The sequence below is a fragment of the Falco biarmicus genome, chromosome 1, assembly GCF_023638135.1.
Source record: "Falco biarmicus isolate bFalBia1 chromosome 1, bFalBia1.pri, whole genome shotgun sequence".
Taxonomy (NCBI): domain Eukaryota; kingdom Metazoa; phylum Chordata; class Aves; order Falconiformes; family Falconidae; genus Falco; species Falco biarmicus.
The window spans coordinates 122,548,910-122,567,981 of record NC_079288.1 but is presented as its reverse complement, the minus strand read 5'-3'; the positions used below and the strand labels follow the sequence as shown (position 1 = coordinate 122,567,981).

The 19,072-nt window shown below is 41.1% G+C and overlaps 1 protein-coding gene across 4 annotated transcripts in view; it reads right to left on the bottom strand.

Moving 5' to 3' along the window:
- The window catches only part of CFAP97 (cilia and flagella associated protein 97), a 35,234-nt gene extending 18,149 nt beyond the window's left edge, over positions 1-17,085 (bottom strand). The window contains exons 1-3 of one of the 4 annotated variants that reach the window (XM_056326275.1): positions 16,973-17,085; positions 4,442-5,320; positions 4,281-4,352 (exon numbers count right to left, since the gene is read on the bottom strand). In XM_056326275.1, coding sequence (XP_056182250.1) covers positions 4,281-4,352; positions 4,442-5,300 — 931 coding nt within the window. In that variant the 5' untranslated portion in view covers positions 5,301-5,320; positions 16,973-17,085. The other 3 variants (XM_056326277.1, XM_056326274.1, XM_056326276.1) reach the window with 3 other exon arrangements.
- Positions 17,086-19,072: the final 1,987 nt, after the last annotated feature.

Genomic DNA, 19,072 nt, shown 5'->3' with positions numbered 1-19,072 from the left:
AAGACATAAGACCAAACAAAACAGCATCAGAAGATTTTCCAATCTTTTTATTCCCACCTTTCTAACATGGGAGCTTCATGAAAGTACTTCCAAAACCAATTTTTTTTTCCCCAATTTCCTTGCATTGGCATATTTAGTTCTCTTTTTGTGTTCAGATTACTTAAGTGTACAGCAAAGGAGATAACTCTGACATTTATTATTATAGCTTTTGAAATTGCTCTGAGTTATTATTTTAATTTTCTGAAAGTTCTTTAAGGTTTATAGCAGAGACAGCATTGACTCACAAAAGAATTACATACAAAAAAATTACATAACATCATGAAATAGCTGAAGAACTGTATTATCACCTGAAAAATTATAATCACACTTTTTTTTTTCCCCCATGCAGGTAGCAAAAAGAGAGAAGTAAAGAGTACGGAAAGATCTGTACAATATGAACCCTATCAACGTTGAGTAACTGAAATTGTGAGTACCTTCTTGGCCACACTGATAAGATACTTGAATTCCTAAGCAGTGTGGCTGTCTGATTCCAGTGCTACAATAGTCCTTAGACAACATAATGACAACAGCTACATGACATCAGTCTTCTCATTGTATTGAAGTTATGCAAGCCTCCTAAACATTAACTTCTATGTCTGTAGAAAAGAGGATTCAAGTGACTTATATTTAGCATTGATAAAAATTTTAAATAAGCACGCCACCTAAACAGCAAGTGATTTTCATAAGCAGAAGTAAAAACCACTAGCAAGAACAATTAAACGTCAGCAGTTCACAGCTACCAAAAAAGTATTGCAGATAAACCCAAGAACTTTTATGCACAATGCAGGATTAATAGCTACTCACCAAGTCCAGTAACTTTAGCAACACGGTCCAGGTGGACCTAGATTATAACATGATTCAAGCTGGCTTTAGTACCGCAGGCTCTGCGGCTTCAGGGCTTCAGTACACGTGAGTGGGGCAGGCTCTGCTCCTCAAGGAGGATGCTGCAGAGAGGTGCTCCCTGAACTCCCAAGCAACTCTGAACAGAGCATCAGACCCTGCACTGGAGCGATTTGGAAACAAGCAACAGAAACTGACCCAAAAAGTTGAGTTTAACGACCTACCCTGCACCATCTCTGCTTTCACATGGAAAGCACAAACATGCCTGCAGTTTCTACTGATGCCGTTCCCACTGCAAACTGTGGGCTCCTTACATCTGAAACACCGTGAGTGTGCACCCCATACCTTAACGTTGTAGCTCACAGATACATCAGCTCCACAATTTCTTCACTACATGTGTTTATCTGTCTTCCTTCATGCTGCATCTGCTCTCAAGTCTGCTCTATTGTTCACATGCTCCTCCCACATCAGCACGTGCACAAAGCCATGCCAACTCAGCCATACAACCTGCAAGTGCTGAAAACCGCATGGTTTTTTGTACTTCATCCTTCCCTTTGAAACAGGGTTTGACTCCTGTCTAATAAATGCCAATGTAAGGACCACATTCACACGCTTTGACTTTGGCAACATGCAGAACATGCTTCTCCCCAGTTTTCAAGCATAATCCTCACGTCACCCCCAGCTACAGTTACCAAGTAGATTTCTGCCACTTAGACTAAAAGTAGTTCAATTATTTTCCATAGGGCGACCGGAGACTGCACAGCAAGTTGCAGCACCTGGTACATAAAATGACAACTTCCTGATGTAGTAACCAAGTGTTATCACTTATCTTTATGGATCTCTTGTTCAGAGTTCTAGCCACTAAAGAATATTCTAAAACCAGTGATAATGCTGCACAGCAATACCCATTCAAAGTGCAATATACAGAGCATGGAGACTATTGAGTTTGCCAACTAACTGTTATTTGTGAGTTTAAGTTATTCAGAACAGCATCATTTACAATTTGGCTTCTATCAAGAACAAGCATAGCTTTAGGAGATATAAGGGCATGATAAATTTTTTAATCTAAATATTATTGTTTTAAATGCTCATAAAAAATGAGTAGTTTGCCATATGAGCACAAATATATATCACACACAAGAGCATATAATATAAAGGAAAACTTATTTCAACTCTTTTTTCATTTAACTGCAACATTTTTTCTAAATGCTTAAAATCAATTGTTTTAAGATACACAAGCTACCTTGCTGCTTAATAACCAGATTCTTGTTCTAGTCCAAAACTTGTTCTTTGAACACCATGCAGCTTTTAACAGATTTCTTCCCTTTCTCTGTTCTTGTGAGTCTTTTTTAACTGAAGAGATTCTAGTCTTCTTCCCAAATGATCACATTACCAATGCACAGAATTGTACAGAATTACTGCATGCCCCCTAGAAACAACAAGTAACAGATCACACTGACATTCTGCCAGTTTCTGGGGACCTTGGGAAATTAAACTCACGTAACTGATGTAAATGCTTAGGCCCAGCTATATTACAAGCATATTTGACAAAAATCTCAAATGGAATGCTTCATCAGTATAGATTACTGGTAGATTATTATACTTCAAAACCAAATCTGAGACATTCTGATGATCATTTAAATACAGCTTCACGCACTCAGGCCTGGGTTTATACTGTTCTCGCTTGACAGTGTTCATGCCTATGCAGTTCCAATGAACATTCAATGCAGGCTGGGGATGGAGCGGGGTTTGTTTTTATTTTACATGAGTATGGAAAAACTGGAAGCAATAACTCAGAATATGATTAGCTCCTATTTTCCCAGACTAGTTAGTTACTTTCCACCGTTAATAATCCCTCCTCGTTTAAACCTCAAAATACTCGAAGTAATTAAGCTATGCTGTGCTTGCAAATTTAGAGAGGCACTTAGGAGTAATATACATGTAAATCAGGAACATTAGCTGTCAGACGATATGAATTGTACCTCTCATTACTCAATCTTTACTATTGTTATTTAGAATTGGTTTTCAGTTTGGGGAAAAAATTCTTACCACCACCACCTGCCCCCAAACAGAGATTCATCTCTGAGTATACGTACTCTGAGCTCTAATGCCCATTTGTTTTGGGGATGAGATTAATCCTTCCATAATCACCAGTTATTAAATAGCTTCTTGCTATCAGAGAACAAATAAAGATGTAGGACACCATAATTTCAATTGCCTAGCAACAACTCTTCTAACATCATGATTTGACAAGTGGTTGGAGCCTTTTCTAGTATGAAAGAGTTGCTGGAGCACAAGGAATGCCAGAGATGAGAATCGGCTCTACCTTTCTGGATGGCTAGCTCTGCTTTTCTTACCATCAGAAAAATTTCCATGTAAGTAAAATCCTCATTTCTACTCATAGGAAAGTTAAATGATGCACACAATATATTTTGAATTCTTACTCACTAGAGGCTTAGCCTGGCAAGGTGCAAAGAGAAGACAGTCAACACAGTTTTATTCATGCCAGACCTACCACAATACAGCAAACTTGGGTTGAAAAGTACCAGACAAAGTGTAAGAGGCTTTCCTCACCTGAGGTCAGCAGATTTCTTGAGCCAAGTCTCTTTTATACTATAGATTTTACTACTGAAAACTGGGCCATGAAAACAAGTGCAAAAGCACTGTATAGACCTTAAAATATGCCCTTGAGATCATCCAATGCATTCTCACCCCATACAATTAAGGTTTGCAATGAATGCAGTGAAAGAGATTCCAAGTTCACTCTCTTAGACTTCATTATTAAGATTTAAATCTATTTAAGAAGAAACCACTTAAGTTTTAGTAAAGATTATCTGTTATTTTTCTCTTTAAAATACCTTTACTCCACTTTATGGTATTTTAGAAGGCAGACACTCCAGAAAAAGAATTTCAATTAATTCTGTTTCATTATCAAAAAGGTACCAGAAGTTTAAATATGAATACTATTTATCATACAATGTAGTTTTGGATTGCCTTTCAATTTGGAAGGTTGATAACTCAGCACTTTATCAGAAAGGTTGGTGTTTGAATTTAGATTGTAAGTTGTGGTATAGTCCAGAAAACTCTCATTTCTCAAAACACACTTGCAGTTTTATCATTCAGTTTGTTAATACAACAAATCTTTTTTAGAGATTCACCCCATCTATATATCTTAATTCTAGGTATACGCATACCAACACATGCTGCTTCTTTCCACGGCAGAATGAGTACTATCTACATAAATAAGAATTCAAAGAATTTGATCAATGCAGCTTCATCACAAGCCAGTTTTAGGAATAGACGTGGCACATTAAAACCTCATTCTCTTCTATTAGAACTCAATTGTTCCCAATAATATACAGATGTCATACTTTGCAAAAAAAAAATAATTTAGAAGTCACCTTTCAAAAGCTGATTCAGGTCCATGGCATCATGCAAGACTTTTCGACTATATCTGCGATCAAACTCGGAATCTAATGAAAAAAATACAGATATAAGATTGGATTTCCCAGCCCCATTGGTTTTACAAATTTTGTGTTGTACTTAAATTCTTGAAAATTACCATATAATTCTTGGTTCACATTTTCCTGCCTCTTTATTTTTAGTTTCTTATCATTTGAAGCTGCAAGTTCAAAAGACTGGATAGGACTGATGTCTGGAGTTGACAGAGGTGTTACGTCAGTCACTGTGTCTTCAGACTCCTCCAAGTAGTCACCAAGCTTTGGTTTTCCTTCTGCTAATTTCATTGCCGACTTGAATTTTTGCTTTGGAGACAGAAGAGCATTTCTACAAGCATTTCTCTTTGAGGAAGAATGAGATGAATCTGATAAACAGCTGTCGGAATCTGTATCAGAACAATCTGTATCTGAGCTTGAGGATGAGGAGGAGGAGGAGGAGGAGGAAGAAGAGGAAGAAGAGCTGGTATTAGTATATTTTTTGCTAGCCTTCTTTATGTTGTTTGACTGCTTAGCTGACTTTGGTCTAATCTTCTGGGTTTTGCCGTCATCACTACTATCTTCTTCATCTGTATAGTAATCTTCTTCACCTTCTTTAACTATTTTGGGGATACCAGCAGGAATAGTCTCCTGTGTTCCCCTACTTGCTACAGATGTCACTTGAAATGTATCTGCATTCTCCGCAACTGTAGAAACTGGTAAAGATGAAGCATCTCCAGGATGATCTGTGCTATTTTCTAGGGACTGATCCTTTCGCAAATCTTCCTGCCTTTCTTCACTTTCCTCCTCACAACACTTCACATCCTTTAAACTAGAAACCAAATCAGGGCCCGCAAGAGCTGCCTTTGTACTTCCTTTCTCTATGCATTCACCATTTTCTTCAGCTTTCTTTTTCTCTTCCTCAAAATCACTGTCAAAGAAAGCATGATCCACTTCACCATCCGATATATCTTCAAAGCAGTCCATAGTGAAATAGGAAGAGCCACCTGCAACCATCACAAAAAGTTTCCGAAGGTTAGCATAAGAACAGATCCAGCTACACTTTCAGTATATCAGTTTTGTTCTTTACTCTTCTAGCTCTAGTAATTTACAGTTCTGAAATTAACGTTATGTTGCTAGGGACAACTCTGTAGTGAGTTCTATAGAGAAATTTAGTGCCACCTTATCACACACAGCTTACATGTTAGACTGAAACGCTTTCCTTTAAGACAACAAAAGCCATCATGATTTCAAAACTTTTACTCCTAAGGAAATTAGTCAAACACTGTTAGCAGCTAAGGAGTCTTAAATATTATAAATGAGCAACTGAAGTGTTTTCTTGTGTCCCTTTAAGCTAGAGCTACTAGTGAGCTATCATTAGTTTGGGTTTTATATTTAAAACCTTGTTTGTGTGTGGTGGTCATTGTCTTGGCTGACGCAACCATTCTGCTGTAGATTTTCACCACTTTAAGTAGGAACAATTTCAATTTACATCAAAAGATCCATGGCTCTGTAGGTTAAATTGTAGCATGTACAGTGTGTCAGTGACAATGTTTTAGTTTGATCAGGAGCCTGCTTTTCTTGACAGTCCTCTAACTCACACTGCGTACAGTGAGCAAACTTGATTCTTTCAGATGAAACAAACCTTTAAAGCATGCTCTATGCATAAAACTTAGGCACTTAAACCAGCAGTCACCATTCAACCCATGGAACCAGATTACGGCTAGTCCAAATACATACAAAGTAGACATCACTTCCTAAGCACTAACTGTTTCGCTCTACAAATCTCGTTTCTACTGTGTCACACTTCTTGCAAAAATATATGGTGTTAGATCCTATGCATGTGGCAGGAGAAATAGGAAAGTGTCCACTCATTAGTAGGATACACACAGAATTAAAATACAAAAGCCCAAACACTCCACAACCAAACAAAATTAGCTAGTATCAAAAATGACTGTTCCCATCTAGCCAGCAGCACTTTTCTCCTATTTGCAACACTCTGTAGAACCAAGAAAACCAAAGGCAGTGGAAGCAACTACACGAGGCAGGAGAACCAGAATCTTTTACAAGATGGCGGGTCTGCCTTAAACCACATATAGTTTGTTGCCATGGCAAACAAAGCTGCAAAAGGAATTCCTAAACTTGCTTTGAAACTGCAAGACTATTCCCAAGAAAGCTTCTAGCTAAAATTACTTCAAAATACGGAATTTTTAAAAGTCTATGTCACTCAGTTATTTTGCCACTTCTCAAATAATAACTCAGTTTTAGAGGAATTTGAAGCACGCACCCCAAATACAAAAAGCACAACACAAACCTTAAAAACAGAAAGTGTGGAATTCCTATAGTTTAAGATTCACAAAGCCAAAGAGCTGAAGAAGACTTGATAAGGTTAGGTGTTGTATAAAGCTGAAAATGCTATTAAACCATAGAAGCAGAGGTCAGCTTTGGTACTACTGAAAGAGAAACTCTTTAAAGCACCTAACTCCTCCAACAGCAACAGAACAAAGGAGTAAACCACCTGGGAGTTCTTAATTTCAAATGCTACATGGAATTTAGAAATTTTTTATATACATGCCACTTCTTGTGACCCCTGGCTTCAGGCAGCTTGCACAGTCTGCAATGCCCAACTGCCATGTGAATTCTTGGAAGTTTTTCTAGAGCAGCTTTCTAGAAGATAATGCATTTTAATATATTAAAACATGCACAATAGAAAAAAAATAATCAGAAGAGTAAAACATTATCTACATTTCATTTTCTACTTCACGTAACCTAAACCAGAAGGGAACCAAGCAGAATTTTGGCATTACCTGTAGACTATAGATCATGAATTATTTATTTAGCAAGTACAACTTGGGCAAAGTAAATTCTATGAACAAAATGAATATACCAAGTACAGTGTTAAAAACAAAACAAAAACCTTTCTTGTCCATGATGCAAGGTTTTTATTACTTAAAGCACTAGCATCTCACCAGTTTGTAGCTTCAGACAGATTATGACTGAATGGTAAAATAGGCATTTGGTGTATTTCAGTTGTCTCAAAACACATTGACTTGATACACTGTTACCACTGTTGTACATGTGAAAGCATAGGGGATAAAGCAAAAGCCAGGTTTTTGCAGGTGGATGCAAACCAGTTAGTACAGCTTGAAATATAAAGCGTTGACTGTAATATACACAACCATGTATTTTTATGAAATAAAAGTAACTACTATATAAATAAAAATAACACTACTCCTGCAAAGAAGACTAAACTAACAGTATCTCACCAGCTATAAACATCATACATGGTCACGCCACAGCTTCTCAGATGTCTCTTTTCTGCACACAATCTCTTAAGTGAGGATGGGATTTAACCCAAGATGGTGGCAAAAGCTGATAAAAGATAGCAAGGAGGCTGCACATTCCTCTCCACCATTAGCACCAGCCAAGGAGCGCACAACTTCCCCACTCCGCATGCCTCAGCGATAGCCTACCTGCCAGTGGGCTGTTTCCCGTGAAGGCTGAGCCATAACCGATTCATGGACAGCAACCACTGCTACAGGAGACATGCAGTTTAGCAGTCTGACTGCCCAAGGAGTAGCAGCTGTAACACCAGTCATTTCATTGCCAAATGCCTCTTTCACTTTTCCGGCACAACCCCCTAAAGACTTTAGCCTTGATCTTAATGGAAAACAGACATGCTGTGTTGGTCAATTTATTTCACCGACACTCTTAATCATTCAAAAACTAAACATTAATTCATTTTGTAGTTTCCATTAAAAACAAACAAGAAGAAATAAATGAAGGGATGGCATTCTTGGTTCCTATTCCCCTCGTGAACTAGAAAGTCTTTAAGGGAGCTGGAATTTGCCAAGAAGCAACAACACAGAAAATGCAATTTCGCTGATAAATCACGCCCAAAGTAATAAATTGGCTATGTGTGCACACACACCATCCCCCTCTTTATATACAGGGCAGAGTGTAATTTTATTTCTGTGAGAAGTGCTTAGTTCTGCTACGCTATCAATTGTTAAAATACAGAATCAACAAGTGATATTCTGAAATCCCAAGAAAACTTTTCATTGGAGTCAAATACTTGTCATTAACTGCTAATTCTAATGACCATTGTATTTATTTACCAAAAAAAAAGTTTTCTGTGGCTTTCTGCCATGAAACCTTCTAACACAAATAGATTAACTCAAATGAGCCATTATTAATGGTTGGCCATTAACTATTTGCCATACCTCCTTGTACTGCAGTATTTCCTCCCCCCGCATAATTCTCTACCTCTCTCCCCCTATTTTTTCGTAACTGTAACACCCATCCATTACCACAGCCAAGGGCACCCTTCCGTCTTTGTCTCTTCCTCACGACAGTTCCTCCTAGTTTATACCACTTTTTAATCCCTTTGCCTGTAAACACCAAGCTTGACCCATTTAAGATCACAAAGCAGCCAAACAGCCAAGGAGAACATGCAGTCTGGCTGCCAGGAAAGTAGGGACCCACACTTTCTGGTCAAGAGCTTGATGCACCGAGCATCTGACTGAGACCACATCCACGTTCTTACCAGCCAGACAACTGCAAAAGCAATGACCACTCAGCTCCTGTACAGGCCAACCCCTGCCAGCTGCTGCACTGCCCAAAGGACAAGCAGCATTCTGACATCCTCCCTCAACATTAAACAAAGATCAAGATCTTATTCATGCTAAACAGAGTGATCTTCCCCTGCCAACTACAAACCCGCCAGCTACAGCACCAAAATATTTTTGTAGGTAATGCCTAACAGCAGGCCTTTAGGCATGGCAGCAGTATAAAGTACCTTATACAAAGGTAGGATAGTACATAAAAGGTGATACAGTGAGGATACAGGTTTAGATGTGGTTTTGTGTTTGAATATACTGCATATTCAAACAGCATATACTGCCTTTTAATAACATTTTTTGAATGTTGGGAACTAACACAAAGTGCATTAATTACCTACTGAAAGATTCAAGGCGTTTTAACCTTGGTTAAACTTTAACAGTTATCCAATCAATCTTTCACTTTTCTAAATGCAGGCTAGCTGCAATACATACATTAGAGTACTGAAATAAGCCACAGAAGAAAAAAAACCCACACAAAGTACAAGCAGTGATCAACTTTCTTTTCTTTTTAACATTCTACTTTCATAATTGCGGAAGAGGATAGTCCATATGGAGAGGAAAGCTGGGGTTTTTTTTTTCCCTATCTAGTAACATACAAATTCCTAGCATCCAGAATACCACCACACTGAATTTCTATGCTATACATCCTCTGAAGGCCCTAAGTGATTTCAGGACATCTTAAGATTCTGGTATTTAACAGAAGTGGAAAACAAGCCCCTTACACATGCTGTGGGCTGAAACAGAAATTTCTGACGTTACTGTGTGCATACTGTGCATCACCATAAAGGTCATAATACAGCACAGCTACGGTACTCTCAGGATGAGTCAACGATATGTTTCCTGCAACAAAAAGGAACAGACATCTTAGGATGTATTAAAAATATATATGTAAAGTATCAGAGCAATAATAACGTATTCAGCTCCAAGAAGGCACCTTCTGATTTAGGGTTATTAGTTTTGCTTTGTAAGCATAATTCACACTGAAAGAAGTAAACAAGCAGGCAACCTTCTCCCAGCCCATACAATTAGTGCTCCCACAGATAGCACCTCTCCTTTCAGCTGGAAATTTCTACCTCTTCGGAAGAGGGACCCACCCTCCTGATCTCAGAGAGCAGAAACAAGTGTTTTGAGAGCTAAGGGGTTGGAAAGCTGAAGTGTTTTAATTAAAAAGATTTATACCGTCAATGGCACATGTTCTTTAGCACACTCCAAACACCCCTGTTTACTTATTATTGCCCCTCTGTCAAGAGATCCTGCCCCCTTAAACCTGCTGACTGCCAAATCGCTTCTTTGTATGGTGAACCTGAAGGAGGGTGAAAATGCTAAACATTATCATTTGACTAACATTTACAAGAATAACAATCATTAAACACATTACTATGTAGAAAACACACTAGTCAAACCCCACCCACCTCTGTCTCATTCCCTTCCTCATTTTTCGCTAAGGCTTAAATAAATTAATAATTCAAAAAGACAAATTTGAAAATGTGTAGAAGAGAGCAACAAAAATTTTAAGACAGCTAGAAAAGTTCAGCTTCTGGGGGGTTTGTTTAGTTTAAAAGAGAGGAAACAAGTCTCAAAACCTGTAAAAGACTAACCCAAAACTTAGTTTGTTCTCAGATACAATCAACAGTGGTAAAGATCAACTAGTGCAGCTGCTTCCAGCCAGGTGACAAACCATGCATACCAAGCCTATACCTACCATCTCTTTAATGAAAGCTTTTATTTCTGCTACTAAGAAACAACAAAGCACGCAAAGGTGGAAATACACCTCTCAGTAAACTATTTCCCTTGAGGGAAACCTCCAATGAATGAAAAAGCCAGCCTGTTCAGTAGATATTCTAGTTTTCCAAGCTCAAAGCACAGTACCTGCTATATCTGTTCTGCACACCATATGCTCTCCAAACTTGGTTACCAATTTCCCCAATCCAAACCGTGACTGGTTCACAACCAATCTATAAAACCCAAGGCCTCAACCCCAGCTCACAATAAACCCCAACACTACAAACCTATACAAGCTCTGCTCCTCCACACGGTTATACACCCTGCCCTAGAGCTGTTCCTACACCCTGAGGTGGAAGGGCTGGTTGAGGCACAGACAAATTATTCTGCAAAACGCTACAAAGCAGACAGGAGCTGGAATTAGAATCTGAAACATTTAGGTTGGAAGGGATGCTCTGAACATTATCCACCTCAGTCCACTGCTAAAAGCTGGGTCACCTTCAAGTTGGATTTCGTTTTGCTCTGGGCCTTCCTTGTACAACGAAGTTTTCAAAAACTCCCAAGGATGAACACTTCACATCCTATGTGGGCATCTGCTTCAGTGCTTAACAACCCTCACTGTGAATTTTTTTTTCTTTAACCAGAATTTTTTGCATCACATCATGCAACTGTTAGCCTTTGTTCTTTCATGGTGCACCTCCAAAAAAAATCTGGCTCTGTTCAGCTACAGGTAATCACATCACTGTTGATGAACCACCCAGACATAACTACATGGGAATGAATCCCTGTGCTCAGATTACAACCTGCATGTAAGTATTTACTACTGATTCATTACAAACTTGTTGGCTAGTAAGACTGTAGTAGATTTGTGCCTGAACTCAGTAATCTGAACAGGCCGCAGAACCACCATTCATCCCTTACAGACCAGATCTGACAGGACCTAATTCAAGCTCAGATCAGAACTAGTATTGTTTCCAGTGTACCTCAAACCACTTGTCCAGCTGATTCTCTGTGCCTGTCTACAGAAGAGGAAGGAGGGAAGACCTGCTACTTCAAATTTATGGGGTCAATATACGCAACTTGCTGCCCTTTTTCCTCTTCTTGAGTTTTTTTGTTTGCTTGCTTTGTTTGTTTTGGTTTGGGTTTTTTGCCCTGGTTCTCTCTACTGGACACAAAGGAAGACTTTTTCCCTGTATGCTGAAAGATACAGTTTAGTAACTCCCAAATCTACGACAAGTTAACTCTCAGAACAGCAGTTCTGTCTCCAGACGCAGCCCCACTGGAGATGCTCCAAAGCCCTTTAGAGTCCTTTTAAAAGGATTCCAATAGAAAGCCCTGAGTCTCCTAGCTATTTCAAGCAAGGATTCAATTCAACAGATGAGCACTAGAAAGTTCTGGAACAGAGTCAAGTCCCATCATCTGTTGTAGCAAATGCAAGCACATGACCACCAGAGCACCCTAGATGACTGCAGGGTCAAGGCTTTCAAGTTAATGTACAAGGCAGGGGCAGTGGTGGTGATAGTGGTGTGGAGGTGTGGGCAGAGAAGCAAAAGAGGAAAAAAAAGGGGGGTGGAGGGGAGGCAAGAAATGACCAGAAATAAGTCATTCTCCTACTATGACAAACTGCAATACATCATGCTGAGAGGCATGGATCTTTGATCTAGGAATTTGCTGGTATACACCACATTAAATGTTTGCTCTTCAGCAAAAGTCATCTTGTGACCTCATGAGCAGAAAGGTTGGGCAGCAGACTACTGAGCTTAAACGATGGGCCATCAGACCTGTCTAAACAGGTCATGACTACTCACTCACTGCTCAGAATTCCAAGAAAACAACCAGCAAACCCTCCAAACCCAGAGGAAACAGAAGCAGCTTACAATTAAAATAAAAAAATAAAAGACAACAAATCATACGTTGGTTGATGAAAGTATCAGCAGCTTCTGGAAGGATTTCCTTCACAAGGCCCTCCATCCTTACAAGCTTAAGTGGCACCACCCACATCAAAGTCTCACGGGCCTACTGCCATACACCGTTTCTCGCTGCCTGAAAGAATCCCACCTCCAGCTACCTCAGGGACCAAAAGGCAGTAAGATGCTAGCGGGAAACTGGTCACAGGCATTGACCCTTCTCAGAAGTGACCCAAGCCACAGTCTTTCAGTCACAGACAGATGTTCAACAGTTCCCGGTGGCAAAGTTATTTGTATACAGGCATGAAAAGCTCAGAAAAGGACAGACTCTACTGCCAGCTATTGAGAGTGAAGAGGAAGGTAAAAGAGAGCTGAGTTTTCTCATTCCTACTGTACTGGTAAAGATCTACACACAGTATTTCTGCCAGATATCAAGATTTAAATATTGAGACAGCACGCATCCAACCAGGTATCCACAACTGAAGGAAATTAATTTGGCACGGCAGTCCACAATGGCGTGCAAGAAAAAGGAAAACAATTCTTCTTATTAAAGCAAAAATTCAGTATACCTGATGTGTCAAGGCTGGAGTTGTGTGCCATCGTCCTGGTGCACCAGATTACCTGTGCATGCCTGCCTAAAGATTCAAGCACACCAGACAAACATCAGATCCCTTAGGATCTGCTGAGACTAGACCAACCAGTTGCTACAGACTGTTGGGAGTCAGGTATTGCTATCTTCCAAATGACAATGGCTACATCACTTCATGTAAGCAACACTCACATCTTTATCAACTGTCTCAAGAAGTACAACCCAAGGGTGGCACAGACCTCAGCAAAGGTCTCCGTGTACATCTCCAAGCTCTCAAACCACTGATCATTCCCCATTTGAAACTACACGGAGGCACAAAACCACTCTTTCATCACAGTTCAAAAGTAAATGAGAAACAATTCTTTCACCCATATTTGTACAGTAACTTTCCCCCTACTCTCACCTTGTAACAGACCAGCCTATGTTCCTGCCTCACTCACTGCATGCAGTACAGGTACAGCCGAGAAATGTTTATAATCCACAGATACCCATCTGCTACTGGTTGAGAAGCCAGACCTCAAAAATAAGTCTGTAATAGAGTTCAAGAGCACTGAAACTTTCCTCCAGGAGCTGACCATCTATACTACGCACATGCCACTTACCTTGGCATTTTCTGGATTTGCCTGAGCCAGTCCTGAAATAGATGGCAGGACCACAAAGGAAGCAAGTACACTTCGCAAACCACTGACAGACTTCAGCAGCAGATAAATCACAGCATACCACAAAGTATCAGGCCATCCCTAACAAGCGGCACATGAACTTCAACAACAGAAATGCTCACTGAACTAGAAGTTTGTTTGTGCTTCTGATGTTACGGATTTAGTACACTTGGTGACATGACAGCCCAAACAGGCACGTCATCAGCGTTTCCCTCAACACTGCATAGATGTGCTTCTACACAGATTAAAGAGATAACAAATTTTGTGACCACAAGATGACACCTAATATCACAGTTTGTAGGACAGACATCCAGTTTTACAGAGGTAACGATCACATTCTCCACAGCCATTGAAAATAAGGTGCAATTCTTGTAATTTCCTTACTTCTATGTAAGAGGAACAAGCACGGTCTGGTACAGATGAGCACGGGAAAGGACAGAAATTCAGTCACTAAATCACTATATAAAGAACAGCTTGAATACCACTTAGGAATAGTCCAAGTATATTTATGTTTCCTCAGAATGAGTGTAGGGGGCAAATAAGGCAAAGGCCTCCCGAGAACTTCTCTTGCATTGTATTTTTATGACCTGTTAATTTTTTCAGACGAAAAACATCAGTGGGGAAAAGTAGATAAAATGCTAAAACACAGGGCCCCCTTAAATGCAAGGTAATATGGGTTTCCTAGAGTTCCAGTAATGAAAACCTTCAAGAATGACAAATACCCATTATTGAATGGTGACTTAAACATCAGCTGAGATTGCTGGATAGAAAAAAAAAAAAATCTTAACCAAGGAACACAGGTTGTGTTTTAGACCATTACTATCACCAGTCTTGGTTGAGCATAAGACCAGGAAGCAAAGAATGCAAAAGCTTTAAAAAGCAGCTCTGGTTGGAAGCACTAAGGTACATCTGTGATAGTAACAGTCTACCTATCTCTCATGAATTTAAGGGGATACCCAGGCTCATCTAGGAACTGACTCACTTTCAAACTCTTACCTCTAAGCTTTAGGTATATTATGATGCCATACAACTGGGCAGACCTTAAGAAGCCTGCAGATGCTCCTGTCATCTATGCCACAGAAGACCATATAACCACCTACCCCACAAACTTTGAAAGACTCACACCTGTACGTGTTGCTGGGTCAAGCCTCTAAAGGGAACGGCCAATTACACTTTCAAAGCCTCAACAGGGTCTGCAGTCCTGATGGCCCTCTGAGCCCAGGTAAGTCTTACAGAGAAACATGGGACCCTCCAAGTGCCCTTTTAAACCCGGGCAACTACAAAACCAAAACCCAAACAGGCCATAAAAGCTTTAAGCATCCAGAAGAGTATGTCCCCAAATTACTTGTTCTCTCCTTTTCTCTGGTCTCTATTCTGTGCCACTACAAGGATTATCTAGGCTGAGAAAATACAAAGGAACAAGATACGCACTGCAAAAACAACCCAGGAAAAAGTGGTGGGAGAACTTGCAGCATTCCAAAAGCCAAGTCCAAACTGTTGGAAACTGTATTTTAAAATGCTTATTATTTTTACAAACCAATTCTTAAGCTAATGTCAGGTGACTAACTGTCTAATAATGATGACTTATAGCTCCTCTAAAGAATTTATCCTTGTGGTATTTTGTTCTCTCTCCATTAACAACTTCAGTAATGGCCTTTATTCAAAAAAGAAAAAAAAAAAAAAAAGAACTGTTTTTTCCATAGAATCAAAAGTGTGCACCATACACACTATGCTCTGTACTGAGCACCCCATAACAGACCAAAAGCAGGGATACAAAAGAAATTTAGCATTGCTATTTGTTATGTTCATTCCATCCCATAGTTTTCCTGCTGTTTCTATGAATACCGCACAGAAATTTTAACCAATTTTAAAATATATGCATGTCAAAATGCAAACACTAGGTGCTTTTTGTATACGTTCTATAGGAAGAATGAACAAGTATAAATATTTGCATATTATAATAAAAGCAGTTTCTGAAAAATTGTGTTTAACAGAACTGTAAGGGAAAAACTTCAGCCAGGCATAAAAGTTACACGACCTTCAATTACGTCCCGCCATAAGCCACGCTGAACTGTATCTTAAAAATGCCAATTCCCCTAACATGCTGTGAAAACTCCAGAAAAAGAAAACCAGAACCTTACGAGCGCAACATACACTGCTTTTTGTTGTATCATCTCACTGAGACACTTCTGCATGAATTCAGTACTCTGCTCTGCTGCGAGGGATGCACCAACCCCCCGGGAAGGCCCGGGATTTACAATTACCCCTTTTGCGATTCCCACAGGGGCCAAGAGGTTCGGTGGCTGGTTCTTTCTCCAAACTACAGTCCCACCTTGGGAACTGCTGGTGCAGAACACAGCCCCGCGCACGGCAGGGCGCGTTACAGCACCGGCGCCTCCAGGAAGCCGCAGAGTCGTGACTATTGCGATGATTTAACACGCTTGAGGCAAGCCGTTTACGACAATCATTTCAGCTGACTTAATTCCCACTAATTAAACCCAACACTTCACTAAACTCTATTCAAGCATCGCTTCAACCTGTCCCTCCCAGTCGGTAACTTTAAGGATGGCACGCACGACGCAGCAGCTTGCTCCCAAAGCCAACGAGGGCCAGTGCCCTGGAAGAAAGTCTCCCAGGTCTTTTCCAATCCCCCCACGGAGCAAAGAGGGCAGGCACAGCACTGAAGTGGGGGGTAAAATACATATTACAGCGGCATGACTAAACTCTGGCCAGCTGCAGCCCTCCAAATAGAGCACGCACAGCATGCCTGGGAGACACCTAGATACACGTCACTCCGGCAGGGACCCAAAGACAGCAAATTAAAAAAATAATAAAAACATAAACTATAAAATAATTAGAAATAATATAGGTATATATATCAAAAACAAAACACATCCCCACCTTCTCTGACCTGGCAACAAGATTACCACAGGCGGGGGAGGAAAACGCCCGGCTCCCGCTCCCGCCGCCCCCAACCGCCGCGTACCGGCTCTCCCGGCACCCTCCGTGGGGGAGGAGGCACCGGCCACCCCCGAGACGGATCACGGAGGCCCTACCGCCACCGGGCCGGGCCGGCAGCTCCCTGGAAGCCGCAGCAGCCGCTGCCTGCCCCCCCGGCTTTGTTGTAGTAACCGCGCAGGCAGTCGGGGCGGATACTCACTCACACACACACGGAAGAGAAAGAACGGGAACCGGTAACCGCGCAGTGCTGCGGCTCCCGCTTGACTGCCAGGCGCCTACGCAGCCCGGGCCGGCCCCTCGCGTCGTCGGGCGGGGAAAGGCGGTGCCTGAGGGGGGCGGGAGACAAGCGGGGAGGCGGTGGCGGAGGCTCCTTTCCCGCCCCTCTCAGCTCCGCGGGAACGGGGGAGAGAGCTGTGACTCTCGCTGAGGCGATGGGGCCCCAAGCTGAGGTGGTGGTGCCCCAAGCTGAGGTGGTAGTGCCCCAAGCTGAGGTAACGGTGCCTCAGACTGATCTGGTGGTGCTGCAGTTTTGAGGTGATGGGGCTGCGTGCTGAGGTGAAGGTCCCCAGACTGAGGTGACAGGGTCATATGCTGAGGCGATAGTGCCCCAGGCTGAGGTGATGGGGCTCCGTGATGAGGTGACAGGGCCACGTGCTGAGGTGATGGTGCCTCAGGTTGAGGTAATAGTGCCCCAGCCTGAGGTGCTGGCACTCCATTTTGAGGTGATGGCATCGCAGAAGGAGATAACAGTGCCCAAGGCTGAGGCAATGAGGCCCCATGCTGAGACGATAGTCTTCCATGTTGGGGCAACAGTGCCCCAGACTGAGGTGATGGTGCTCCAGATTGAGATGATGGTGCCCCAGGTTGGGATGACGGCGCTCCTGGTTGATGTGCTGGCAGCCCATATGGAGGGGATGGTGCCCTGTGTTAAGGCAACATGACCCCATGCTGAGGCGATGGCCCCCACATTACAGTGGCAGGGCTGCGGTGCCGAGTGACATATCCTGAGGAAATGCAGGGGGAAACTGATCTGTAGAGCTTCTAGGGACATCTGACCCAAATCTTTGCTTTGGATCAGGACCTTTCCTGGAGTGAACCTGATCTCACCATCCTTGAATCTCAGTATAATTATCGAAGAAACATGGATGAAGCCTTCAGGCAGAGTTCCATTCCTTCTAGAAGCACTGACTAGGTAAGTGGTGCCTACCTACTAGCGATCTGCCATTGGGAAGTGGTTGTGTCCTGTGTAAAGGTGGGAAAGGTTCCACCTCTTTTGAAAGGGTCAGTTGCAATATCAGACCTTGGCATTTCTTTAATAACAGTAATGTTACTTTGTAACGAAGTAGGAAAGAATTATATGAAAAGAAAGACTTCCAGATTACTGATCCACACATTCAAAACTAAAAATTTAACTTTACTTTGGCCCCGTTGTCCATCATGAAAAAGATTTAATGACATAATCACATATTATTTTCTGAGCATACTGAATTTTGAGTTGATTTGGGCTGTACAGCTAAGACAACTGTCGTGTATAGCCCTATTTCACTTGGCACATGAACATACACCAACACAGAAGCACATACATATGTGACTATACATACATATAATCAATATATGTAGTAAATGTGCCAGAATGCTAAAAGTAAAGAAAGAAAATCTCTTAAGACAACGGAATGTCCCTACATTAACCAGAGTCTAGTCCCACTTGTGCTACACAGTGTTTAATGGAGGTTCTGCAAGTAATATAGACTAACTTTTCATACTTAGTATGTGTTTCATTGTTATTTTTCTGGAACCCTACTGAACTCACTGTTGAAATGTTGAATAATCACAATTGCAGCTGAAATCAATGGAAGCTGTATTTGGAAAACATCAAGTGCTACAAAATGCTGAGCCCTTGCTGACCTCACAATGTGAGGTCTTAGGTACCTTATCTTATGTAGTACCCACTTATCTAAGTGGGTGCATTTGTCCTTTTTACCTGCATGTTCAGGTTCCTATCTGCAAACAGGCAAAATACAATACCATTGTCTCAAAAGGTGTAGTGAAAAACAAATAGTTAATGTTAGTGTAACTTACATATTTTGTGGAAATGTGGGCCACAAAAATCAATAGTTATCTTCTGTGTGCAGTTCAGCTGATTTTCAGTAAAGGAGGAATGGGCCTAATGGAAAGACAGTGAGTGTATGATCCTGTAAAGGCTATATCATAATGTCTTTACAAATTCTTGTAAGGAAAAAAACATGTCTAAGTAGAAGTTTTGCAGTTGTTATATATAAACATTGATGTAAAGTTTTAT